The following is a 12804-nucleotide window of genomic DNA, read 5'->3' on the forward strand; positions in this document are numbered from 1 at the left end:
AAATTGCACTTTTCCATTTTTCCAATTAGATAAGCTTGAATTATTTTCTTGCATTTTAATTTCCCTAATTGAAACAATTGATGAATTTTGTATACGAATTGTATTGTACAGATCTGTATTGCCTTAATTTAAACGGTACTCTTTAGTCTGAGGAGATAGATAAATTCCTTGAAATGTACCGGTAAACAAGGTTTTCTCGCACGGTTAAATAAGTGCTCAGCTATGTTAAGGAAGGGAATGGAAAATGCGATCTTAGTGCTTTCTTAATACATATTATTTTTAAAAATTTTTGCAACAAAGTAATTGTTTACATGTAGGAAAGGTAATATAGATATCCGTAATGGATATGTTTGTGCCGTAGTCAGTACCAGTTACATCGCATGTATCAGCTGTGTGTCACATGATTGGTTTATAAATAGAATTGTTCAGCTGAATGTAGAGAATGACGGTAGTGCAAGGTCATACGCATGTTTTTGGAGAAAAAAAATTGATACATATTTAAAAAGACTTACATCGGTATCCCAAAAAGTGCTGAGAGCTAGTTTGAGGTGATTCAAAGTACTCGTTATTTTGCCGAAAATGCGTATAATAGCTAAAAATTCCCACTTCGCTTAAATTCTGTTACGAATAAAAAAAATGTTATAAAGACCAGAATCAGCTCCCAGCACTTTTCAAAATATACATGATATAAGCAATTGATTTTCCATTTTTCAGCTCGAACAGTCTAGTCTATGCTCTTGCACTTTTTAGGTTAATCAGGAATACACTTATCGTGTTAACGATATTCTTTGCATTCTTTGTCTTTGTGCAGCTTCATAGCACCTAGATAAATTGATAATTTACATAATTGTTCTAAATAAATCTTTTCCGTTTAATTTTATTGATTAGATTTAAACAATGGCGATGGTTTTATATTCATTAAGCATTTATATAATTATTAAACCATTGGATCCACTCCTCTGGATCACTTGTACTTCGTCAAGTCAAGGCTAGTGACGTCATTTATGACACAAGATTTGCTTCTAATAACTCGGCAGTATTGTTATCAAATGTTGTGACTTGCATTCTTTTATAAATTATTGATAAATTAAATGAATACTGGTTATTATTTACGCATCATCATGTGATTAAAAAGATTTTTGTCGCCTGTTAAAGTTTTAATGACGTCACAATGAAACTTCCCGTCCGGTGCTTCACAAATGTGAACTCAGGCTTTCCTTAACGTAGCCGACTGTCTTTTGTTTTAATATTTCAGTCATTATAATCTTATGGAATCCATTATAGTAAGCGCTACGCATTATTCATAACTACTTATTCATGTTAATAATATTATTCTCAGACTAGATTTATTTTCGTTGTTTTGTTTCAATAGTATGGTTATCATGTTTATAAACAAATTTACTTTCTACCGAGAGATACGTCAATAAGGATCTCTTTGTGTTTTCTTTTTTTCCAGTTAGGTACCCTTTAGAAGGCTGGCATAAACAGAGCAAGAGCTAATTCCTGAATTCACAGAGGTGTCCCGAAGGATTTAATCCAGGGTGACAATTTACGTGTGAAAAAATACGCATTTAAAATACGTTAAATTAAAACAATGATAAAACAATAACGCTAAGCCAGCTCCCAGCACTTTTCAAAATAGTAGGGATGATAGCTACAAGTGCTTTAAAACTCATAATTTATGGTGAAGCGGATATCGTTGAACTTTTGTGATTTCCGATGGGTTATGCCTGTTATTTTAGTTTTGTATTAATTTGTCTTACTACGGCTATTTATAATGTTTTTAAATTTTCAGATTAATTGGTCTATAAGATATTGATTAATACATGTACAAGAATAGGTCTCCGCTTTGATCAAATCATGCTTGATTCATCTTAATTTTTATACTCAGTTCGAAAATAGCTTAATCCACGTCTCTAGTACAGAGACACAGCGTGTCAAACTTGTCAGTGACGTCATCTTAGTCTGTTCAGCGGGGTCAAGGTAGCTTCAACATTATCATGGCAAGATAAGTTGCTTATCGATTTATTCGTACATTATAGATAGCTTTCGACTGGCCTGAATTTAGCAAGAGTTATTTTCCGTTGGTCGCCATATTGGAGGTATACAAGCCCGAAATTCTTCATTATTCAACCAATCTCATCTTGTCATACTGGGCAATGGGATAAAAATAACACAATTTTTCTTAAGAATTTTATGTTTGCTCAAGCTTCCTTTAATTCGTAATTTTAGTATTTAAAAGATTATTGCTCTTATATTACTGCCATACAAGTTTAAAATTGGTTGCTCAAAGAGGAAAATTCGCTAGTTGAACCTCCTCTACGGCGGCCAACGGGAAATAGCTCTTACAAAATTAAGGCCAGTCAAAAACTATTTATGAGAAACGAAGAAGTTTAGTGTGTATGAAAAAAAACAACATTTATTTAGCATTTATTCATCGAGATACATTTGTATTGGTTTAACGTGATGTCATAATTGTTATCCCAAACTTTTGCATACACTGATATTAGTATGGTCGTCCTTAACCTAGCTCCTAATGATAGCAGAATGGAAATGGAATTTGGCGGTTCAATAAAATGAGAGGGATGGCTTGTCAATAAAAGCCTTTTTTGTAATTTCCCCGATAATTTTGCTCATTCTTGTTAAAGATTGAGAAAGAGTGTTATTTAAAGCATTTTAGTGGATAATGATCGTTGTCTTTATATTGCATAGAAAGGGAATAAACTTATGTATATAGATATTAATAATTTATAGGATATGAATTATGAAGCTCCGAAACCTTATATAAGGATATCAGCTTCTCAGCCAAGAACGATCAATCATGAAATTATTATTGGAAATTTACAAGTATCACATTGATATCTGAAATGAAATATGTAGAGATAACGAACAGTATTCGAGCTCAAAAGTCCATTAAACATAACAAAATAGGAGCAGAGCAAACACAGACCTCTAAGACATCAGAGGCGGGATCAGGTGCCATGGAGGAGTGAGCATCCCCTGCCGCCCGGTCACTCCCGCCGTGTGCTCCTTGTCATGATCCGGAAATAATAGAAAACTCCGTTGACAATTCAGTGTGTAAATAATGGCCTAACAATAAGTATGAAAAAGGTCAGTTAGCGCTTGACTTAATGAAAGATTGTATTTGCTGACAAGGTCATTGTGAAATTGAAATCTTTTCGTGCAGGATTTTCTTTTCATGCACATCAGAAAGATTTATACTGCGGGACGTGAAGACCTGTCCTTCGGATGAGACCTATAAACCAAGGTCCTGTGTCGCCGAATGTACTCTCACGAAAAGAATCCCTCACTGCTCAATGACCCTGAGTGCCGAGTAGAAGTCTAAATTCGAAGCCTTCCATTGTCCCGTGGTTTCGTCCCAATATGAGTGAAAAATTTTCGAGAGGTACGTTGAACAACAAACAAACAAAACAAAAAGATTTAAGGTTCATTAAAGTCTTTAAAACAATCCTTTTAAAAGTTGACACTTACATTCCATCAAAGTACAAAAATAAATACATGTTAAGAGAAAATGAATTTCTATTAATCTAGAATTAGAATCTAATCTTTATTAGCATGATATGAAATCAGAGATTATCTGTGATGTCTTAGTAGTAAGGGGGACAGAGAACAGTCAGTCTACAGTCAGGATGACGTCATGGGTTTTCCCATACGGGACAGCTTAACATTCCAAGTTGATTTTGATGAGACTCACTGAGCATGCAAAGTTCAACGTCCTTTAGTTCTGGAACATATTCATGCATCTCCTCGATGACATCTCTAGGTCTGACAAATTTGTTTTTGTTCAGAGTAACACCTTTCCTTGTAGGTATAGGTTCTTGAACATTGTCTGGCTTCCAGAAGTGTCTTATGTCCACTGTCGGATAGCCTGGTGATAATGAAACGAACACACCTCCACCAACATGCCACTGTGCTTCTTCATCCTCTTTTCCAGTATTGTCTATGTAGTCTTGAATATCTGGTAAAAGAGATTCAAACTTTAACCAACGGGCTAAAGGAAAGGTAACTCCCTTCTTGGTGGCAATGAAACGACCATGTGATTCTGCGAGGTGACGGATGTGAACGTAAATCTCCCCCTTGAAAGGCATGACGGTGAGGAATAGATCATTAAAGTCGTCCAAACTTATCCTACATCTTGGCTCCTGAGACTGTTGATGATCAGCTTTCTTTGATTCGTTTCTGGAACCTCCTCTTTCTTTAGTACTGACGACTAATGATCTTGCCATGGCCAGCTTCTTTTCGTACTCAGACTTTGTGTCATCATCCTTATTCATCAGGAGTCGGGATAAGTCAGCTTGATTGGCTTTCATCAATGCCGTTCTAAGCCCCATAAAAGCTCTCGAACCTCGACGTAAAATGATGCTGATCAATTTCCTGTTTTTGTCATAGCTGGTTTTCTCAGCGTCTATCTGTTGTCTCATTTCATCAGTAATTATGTTTGAGGCGTAAAGATGCCCAGCAACAGGAACAGCCATCATTTTCTTCACCAATGTTGAGTAGTTTGACTTAATCACGTCTTGATGTTTTTGCTCCATCTTTGTTTGCGATAAGGATCTCACAAGGAGATTTGCTCAAGACTGATGAAAATTTTCAAAATGTTACAAGTTTATATATGATTTAAGTCACGTGGCTCGTGACTGTAGACTCCCCCATGACGTCAGTGACTGTAGACTCCCCTCATGACGTCAGTGACTGTAGACTCCCCCATGACGTCAGTGACTGTAGACTCCCCTTAGAATGCGACTTTTCTCTAAACTGACTGTAGAAATTTGATGACTGTAAAACACGCTGGCTGTATATTTTGGCATTACAGATCTTAATGGGTGTCCAGGTTTTGTGCATGAGATTGAGTTATTATTTGTAAATGTTTCTCCAGTATAGGACTTAAAATTTTTGATGCATGATTTATTCTTCTTTTAAATCGATATCTGTCCAAAGCCATGGTCATCCATTCTCCCTTCCGATCTTCATAGGGAATAAGGATGATCGTTTTTTTGTCTGAAAATTTCACAGTCTTGTCCATTATCCTTCTTCTTTGACAATTCTACATTTTATTCCTGCAACGCTTTATATATGATTTTGTGCTTTTAAAATAGATCCATCCATATGATCTACAGATGCTTTTAAGTACTGCCACTGTGTTTTACTCAAGGTAATTCCTTCGTTCCCCGGTTTTCCAGACTGAAATCGTCGTATGTCAACCTGTATGGTGTCATTGGCACATATCATGGCATATACTTCGTTGGAGAGTGGGTACCGATCCACGTATGAACATGTTTTAATTACATCTTTTTTCAATGTAGGGCGTAAAACACAGTCTACTTGGGTAGGTTTTTTCTTCTCGTGTAAAACACTGACAGTGATGCACAAAGAAATAATAAGTACAATCGCAAAAAAGCTAGGTATTACAATCGCGATTTTTTTCTTCAACTTCTCTTTTAACATCCCTTTGCACTCATTACCACAATCACTTGTTAGAAGTTCCATCATTACCATTTGTTCAGCCATCTTTAAACAAAATGTTTTTGCTAGACTACTGCATTGCACATTTATATACATATGACCTCCGTGGGCGCGGTTTTGGAAAACCCCCTGATGTCAACTTGAACTGTACAAATCAGATTCTCTTAAGACCTGTGGAAAGTATTTTTTCGGCATAACCCTACGTTTCAATATGTATTCTTCAGATCCCCAGCTGTCTGCAACGTCATAACCATTTTTCATTTTTTCCTTGAAATCAACAATGCAATCTTCCTTTCTGTCAAACCATTGACTTTCTTGTAAAGTCCATTTCTTTTCATTTCTTCTTAAAGCATTCCAGGCTAAAATCTTCCATTTGTACTGCTTTCCCTGAGTTGCCATCGTTATTACAAGGCAACTGAGATTTACAAGGTATTTATTCTTAATTTTTAAAAATGTCAGTGACTGTAGACTCCCCATGACTGTAAAATCGTATGACCTCTAATGTTTGGAAAACCCCATGACGTCAGTGACTGTAGACTCCTTGACTGTAGACTCACTCTTTGCACTAAGGGAACCCATGACGTCATTGACTGTAGACTCCACCCTTGACTGTGACCTCATATGACCTTTATGGGAAAAACCCATGACGTCATCCTGACTGTAGACTGACTGTTCTCTGTCCCCCTTACTACTTGTCTTGAAATGATAGCATAAGCAATTTACATTACGAATAAAATATATCAACTGAATAATAGAAGAACTAAAATACTGAAGAGATATAAAAACGATACATGCAATTTTCACAAAATGCCTTGATACCTATAGTTGTTTATCCTAAAATACATTTGCTGAACGATTTTCATCTAGAAAATGCATAACAGGTGCAATTATTCTCCTTTGCTGAAATTATTTTTGAGATTAGCTAATGTTCCCTACATAATTTGATTTACTATAATGAGGAGCTTTGAAGACCTACTGTTGATAAATAGACATAACTTTGAGATATCAGAGACATATTGGAGAGCATTCTCAAGTATTCAACACCTGGTATTCAGGACATGAGGATCCGATTACCTTAACAAATACCACTTCATACAAATTCTAGGAGTATGAGTATCGTATAGCCTCAAATCACCATACATCAGAGCATCGAAGGATCATCCCACCTCTATTAAAAACATACATTTCTGACTGAGCTACTTAAACATTTTTGGGGAGTTTTAAGAACCATACTGTAAATGAAAAATGAAATGAAGTTTTTACTGATAAATTCCGCGAAGAACGAAGTAAGAGCTCTGTTATGTAGTCAAATTTTCCATAGCTGTATAAATGGTTACTACATGCCACGCGTGGCCAGTTCAAGTGACATTGATTTCGAAACATGGCATGTCCTACGATCAAAGGCAAAATGTTCACCTAAAAAGTTGTTCGTAATGTTTTTTTCAAGGACTTAAGACTTCCGAATCCTGTAAACATTTTTTATTAATTGACCATAGAAATTTCTCTGAATTTCCTTCTGAATGCTTATTCATATAAATTTATGGCTTTGATATCAATAAATATTTTTCACAATGTTTTTCCATCTTTCAATGAAACTTGATTGAGATAAACAAGTCGACAGTAACAAATAACTCACTGTATGTTTTATGTCATTGATCTAGGTTTCCATGGTTACTAAAAATGAAATTTATATAAATTTCTTTCCAAACTCTGTACCCAGTATAAAACACAGAAGTAGTAGTAGTATCTGAACCAATGATTTATTTTGATGAATCGATTAATTCTTAGTAAGAATATACAGTGGTGCGCTGTAGGTATCAATTCAGAATGGCAAAAAAGAGAATAGATTTCACGACGTTGATGGCATCAATATACTTTTTGTTTTTTAGGTTCACTGTAATTGAAATTTTAAGGTGTAAAATTCAATTCAATGATTAATGAAGCAATGAACACTTAATTTGAAATAATCCGATGCTACCTACTGTTTTGTAGCAACAATATCTTCTTGGACCTTTTCGGAAACTCGGAAAATCATTTCCGAGCTTGCTGGTGTAAAGACAAATAATGACCCTCGTAGAATTATGACATGGAGTCATTTTTCGACGTCAGGAAATGACTTATGGTCATTATTCGAATTCGAAAAAAATGGCCCTTTTTGCCTGTAGAAAAAAGTGACATCACCCGTAAAATCTCCATACCCTAAATAAAGAATAATTACCTCAATAAAATAATGACCACTTGTAGATTTTAATAGGGATATTTTTTCGGTTAAAAATATTAGAATTATAAATCAATAGTCCCGTGAGCCAATGTGCTCACTTGATGTATATTATAAACACAGCGATGATATGTTGGTCTCATTAAATATTTCGAATAAAATGATCTGTCTTTTATGATGAATTGACAACAATACTCGACTTCATTCAGCACTATGTTGAAATGCTTACATTTGACTTCACAAATGCATCGTTTTTATAAAGAAGTTTTTTTTTAATTGTTTCATTTCCTTATATATCCCTTTCAACACACACACACACACACACACAGAGAGAGAGAGAGCGAGAGAGAGAGAGAGAGAGAGAGAGAGAGAGAATTTAATTCTTAATATACAGTTAAAGCATATCATTGAGGGAGTCAGCAAGATTCCAGTTCCCAGAGAGCAAGTTAATTTCCCGAGGCGTAGCTGAAATTACATGTAGTACCTCTTTAAGAAAGCCTTGGAAAAATTCGGTCACTGATTCAAGGAAACATTTATTTCATTAAATTATTCAGTGTTACATTTCAAACACGAGCCAGCCACTGAAGGTTGACCAACCGTCACCGTAAAGATATGTCCCACTTGTGCTTCTGATATTAACAATGTCCCCGGCCTCTAGCTGGACAGGGACGACTCCGGTGCAGCTTGAAAAGGAAGCAGTTGTTGCTAAATTGTTACAGTTGTTCATTTGATATCTTGCACCATTGACCAATAATTCGGTATCAAATATTTTTCCAGCTGGTGTCAGTGATTCCCAGCTAAAGACGTAAAAGCCTTTCCCAGGGGCGGTGAAGTGGCCAGTAGATGGATTATAACAGTTGTGGAAGTTACTTCGAACACCATCGTACACAATATCTACTTGGGAGGCTGAAGTAAAGGTCAGGTGGGACTTCTTGTATGCCGAAAAATACACTGGAGTTCTTGCTATGTAATGAACAAAAATTAAATTTTAACTTCCGCTTAAGACCAATTTTTTACAGTGATTCAAATTTTGCCCTAAAAAAGTTTAAGGGAGTTTAGAATTAGTTATATTTTCATAATTTTTGGCATTAAAAATCATTCAAATCAAATACTAGTTTTAAATCTCAGATCACTATTTGCAATTCCTGAAAAATTCTACCCTTATTACAACCATAAAAGAATTGAAATTAAATACATGTATAAATGTAATTATCTGTATTAAACTGTATCAGATGTAACTTTATTGTGTACACTTCTATACACACAAGTTACATTTTTAGAGTTCCAGGATAGTTGAAATACAGATACTATCAGTTAGAGACTAGTACAAGATAAATATACGTCTTTGTGTTTCCTACAAGCCTACAATTTTAGAATATTGTTTATGAATTTACTAATTCTCTATCTTTAATTATTCATTCAAAAATGATAATTTTAGGAACAGATGTGAATGGAAATTCAAGCTTCTTGTGTATTCTTTATACAAAGTTTGTGTATTGAAACAGTTTCAAATTTACCTGCGGTAATTTTAGATTTCAGGTCTGCATTTTCAGTTCTCAAAGTGTTGACGTCCTGTGAGAGTCCTTGAACCAGAGATTCCATGTGAGCTAGCCGTTGTTCGATGGCCGAAGGGTCATTCAGTAACAAACCATCATTTACACATATACATGCAAATAACACCGCAATATTTATGACACACATGTTCTTCTACGGACTTTGGAAATGTTGTAATATTTATCTTTGTCAGAGATAAGACATCACTCTGATTACCGACCTCTCCTAGGGAAGTTCCTGTGGTTATTATCTCTCGTGTTTTAATTTTTCTCATTTTACATACATCTCAAAGATCAAACCTCAAAGATCTTCGTTGAAAAAGAGATTTATTTAGTTAATGAAAAAGGTGAATATATTCTCAGAAATCTATACATGATACAAATCTGGCATAAAACACGAACCCATGGAAATTCCAGAGGTGGATCAGGTGCCAAGGAGGAGTAAGCTCCCCCTTAACATAGACTACTTCAATTGATTTTATTTCTATAGGATATAAAATCTTTAGAACTGTCATTTACTTCAGAAAAAGATAAAATCAAAACAAACAAACAAAACAAAAAAAAATTAATTAATTAAAAGAATTAAAATATATATATATATATGAAAATAAAGAAAGAAGATTTATTTTGTACGAAAAAAAAATTTCTGACATTATGATTTAACTTTCTTCTAAGGTATTTGCATACAAATCAATCTGCTACTACTGCGATTTTCAAACCTAACAACACAAGAAATAAACAGGTCAGCTGGTTATGACAAAAAACATTTAAATTCAATTCTATAGAGCACCTTGCCTAATCCTTTTTGTACTCACCTTCACCTTCTTATAGACCCTGACATGCGATATATTTACACCCACTGAATATATTCTCCTGTTATTTAAATGAAAACCACGGTTATTTTCAGTACTTTAACTCCGCAAAGCAAGCCTCATTGATAGATTTCTTGATCGTTGGTTCTTCCATCAGTGAAACATACAGTGACGTAAATATCAATAATGCAATATGTAACGTACTTAATCCTACTTTATATGAATGTTTATATAGACATTAATATAACCAATAAAATATAGACATTAATATAAACAATAAAATATAGACATTAATCTAAACAATAAAATATAGACAATAATATAAACAATAAAATATAAACAATTAAATATAGACATTAATATAAACAATAAAATGTCTTTGTTAGTACGGGAATTTCAGTATTGCAGAAAAAAAAATAACATGACACGCGCACGCTAGTTATGTTTTTTTTTGGGGGGGGGGGGGCTACACGTACAACAGCTGCAACATCAATCCCCATACTTACAACGAAAGAAAGTGTTTAATTGCTTATGTCTCCCCTAGTATAAGCTTCTCATAGACCCTGCATGCTTCATTTGCAGGAAAGCCTTCCAAAAAGTTTTTTTTTTCCTTTTTTTCGGAATGGTTGATACTTGACTTATTCGAATTCTGATATTTTTTCAATCATTAATAATTATAGAAAGAAGTAATAGCAATCTGTAATGTTAATTAACAGATGTGAACATTCACGATACGTTTAAATTGTGGTCGTTCAGTTTCATGACGTTCAACAACGGCAATGCTTCTAAATGGGATTCTTTTTTTTTGGCCTAAATACACTCCATACAATTTTATTAACGAGATACATTGGTGTTAAATTCTTAATGAAACTTATTGTTAATATGACTTTAAAATTTCATGTACAGATGATTTCAAACACAGTATTAGAAAATGGGTCCACATGAAAGAAAAAAGATCCTTACTTGACTTTGGCAGCTGAATTTGCTTCTTGGAGTTCAATTTCTATTATACTCATGCAATTTTTTTTCAACTTGACTGACAGTTCAAACACCCGAACCGTAAAAGGGCCTTATATGTATTTTCCATCTCTCTGGAAATTTGTACCATTTACAAACAAGTAGCCTGGATTTATTTTGTATCTCACTGGATTATTTTACGGTTTTCAAAATCTACGCCAGTTTTTCAAAGTGAAACTATGAATTGCGGCAAGAAGGCACATCCTTTCCCCTTTCAGACGTCTTTTTTAACAATTACTTTTTAATATATTTCATGGAATTGAATAAACGATCTAAAAACGGACAAAAATGGTGTTCCCTAAATATCTGAAATGAAAATTGATGAATATTGGGGATTCGAAGTATTTTATTTCTATAGAAAATATGACCTATCATTGGATCGTAGTTTGTTTGACATATTTCATATCAATTGCTAGGCCCTTGTATTTTTACTAAATTTGACTACAGAATAATCTGTCTACCTGATAAATACATAAGGTTCACAGGGGATGTGACTGTTCGACAGGGGATGTTTACTCCTCCTAGGCACCTGATCCCACCTTTGGAATTTCCGAGGGTCCGTTTTTTTATGAAATGTTCACATATTTGTATTGTTTGATATTGTTTTTTTAATATCAATCACTTCTTCATCTTCATATTTTTTTATGTTTTACTCTTATTTTTTCTCTCTTGAAAAGAAAAACTAAGAATTTTTTTTCGACAAACAGTAACATGATAAATAGTCGGGTAACATTATTGAGGAGGACTTTACTGTGTGCATACGAGGGTTGTCCAAAAGGTTCGTGGAAAATGACCTGTTTTAGTCAAACTGAATGGCTATAGATATACTTATGGTATACCAGAATATTTCTTTTGATTGATTGCATATTGTTTAACGTTCTATTCAAGAACTTTTCACTCATATAGAGACGTCACCGTATGCCGATGAAGGGCTTCAAATTTAGACCTATACTCTGCACTCAGGGCCATTGGGCAGTAAGGGTTCTTTATCGTGACAACGCCTACCGTCTCACTTCTAGTGCCGGGCGCTTTGCGAAGGAACAGTCAATACATATGTTTACGTCTTAGGTTTGACGAGGAGCGGTGAACGAGAACCGAATCCGGGCCTCCTGATCACGAAGCGAGCGCCCTACCACTAGGCTACCATGACCGGTAATATTTCTTTTGTTAAGCTACATTATGTTTGATTTGTTTTTGTTTGTATGTTGTTCTGGTCCTAATGTAGTTCCATAGTTTTGAGTGTGTGTATATAAATAAAATATATAAACTGGTTTGGTCAGTACGACAGAGACTTATGGTAGACTCATGGTAGAGAAAGAGGCGCTAGGTCACTCCCACAGTTTTAGTCAACATGGACATTCCCATATATGATGAATTTCAGAAGTTTCGTCTGAAACCGGTGGTACGAGAAAAGGGTGAAATGTTGTGTTTGTCCCATTCTGTAGGCTAGTTTTCAGTATATTTTACATGTGTTTGTTGTTTGTCTGTATATTTGTTAATGGTAGAAAGTTTCATTTAGTTTTATTGTTAGTAGTCAGGATTCTAGAGAAGCAATTCATAACAGTTTATTTTTAACTAATCAAGTTTTGTTTACAAATTAGATGCTGACATATAGTATCACTTTTGTATTATGTAAGTACATTACTGTATTTCCCTTCTCTAGATGATTACAAACAAGTGAGTTTCCCTCCTCTTTATTGTACTCATCTATGCAATAGCA

At 34.6% G+C, this 12804-nt stretch overlaps 2 protein-coding genes across 2 annotated transcripts; both read right to left on the minus strand.

Annotated features, from left to right (window-relative positions):
• Positions 1-3656: 3656 nt before the first annotated feature.
• LOC133198397 (uncharacterized) lies at positions 3657-4556 on the minus strand. Its single transcript, XM_061334492.1, has one exon. The coding sequence runs from the start codon at positions 4554-4556 to the stop codon at positions 3657-3659; it is 900 nt and encodes a 299-aa protein (XP_061190476.1).
• Positions 4557-8258: 3702 nt separating this feature from the next.
• LOC133198842 (complement C1q subcomponent subunit A-like) lies at positions 8259-9405 on the minus strand. The gene is made up of 2 exons (XM_061334805.1): positions 9220-9405; positions 8259-8665 (listed from the first exon to the last, which is right to left on the minus strand). The coding sequence occupies exons 1-2, from the start codon at positions 9401-9403 to the stop codon at positions 8259-8261; spliced, it is 591 nt and encodes a 196-aa protein (XP_061190789.1). The 5' UTR covers positions 9404-9405.
• Positions 9406-12804: the final 3399 nt, after the last annotated feature.

Source organism: Saccostrea echinata, unplaced genomic scaffold, assembly GCF_033153115.1.
Source record: "Saccostrea echinata isolate AGI-Se365-2 ecotype Australia unplaced genomic scaffold, CSIRO_AGI_Sech_v1 ptg000033l, whole genome shotgun sequence".
NCBI lineage: Eukaryota > Metazoa > Mollusca > Bivalvia > Ostreida > Ostreidae > Saccostrea > Saccostrea echinata.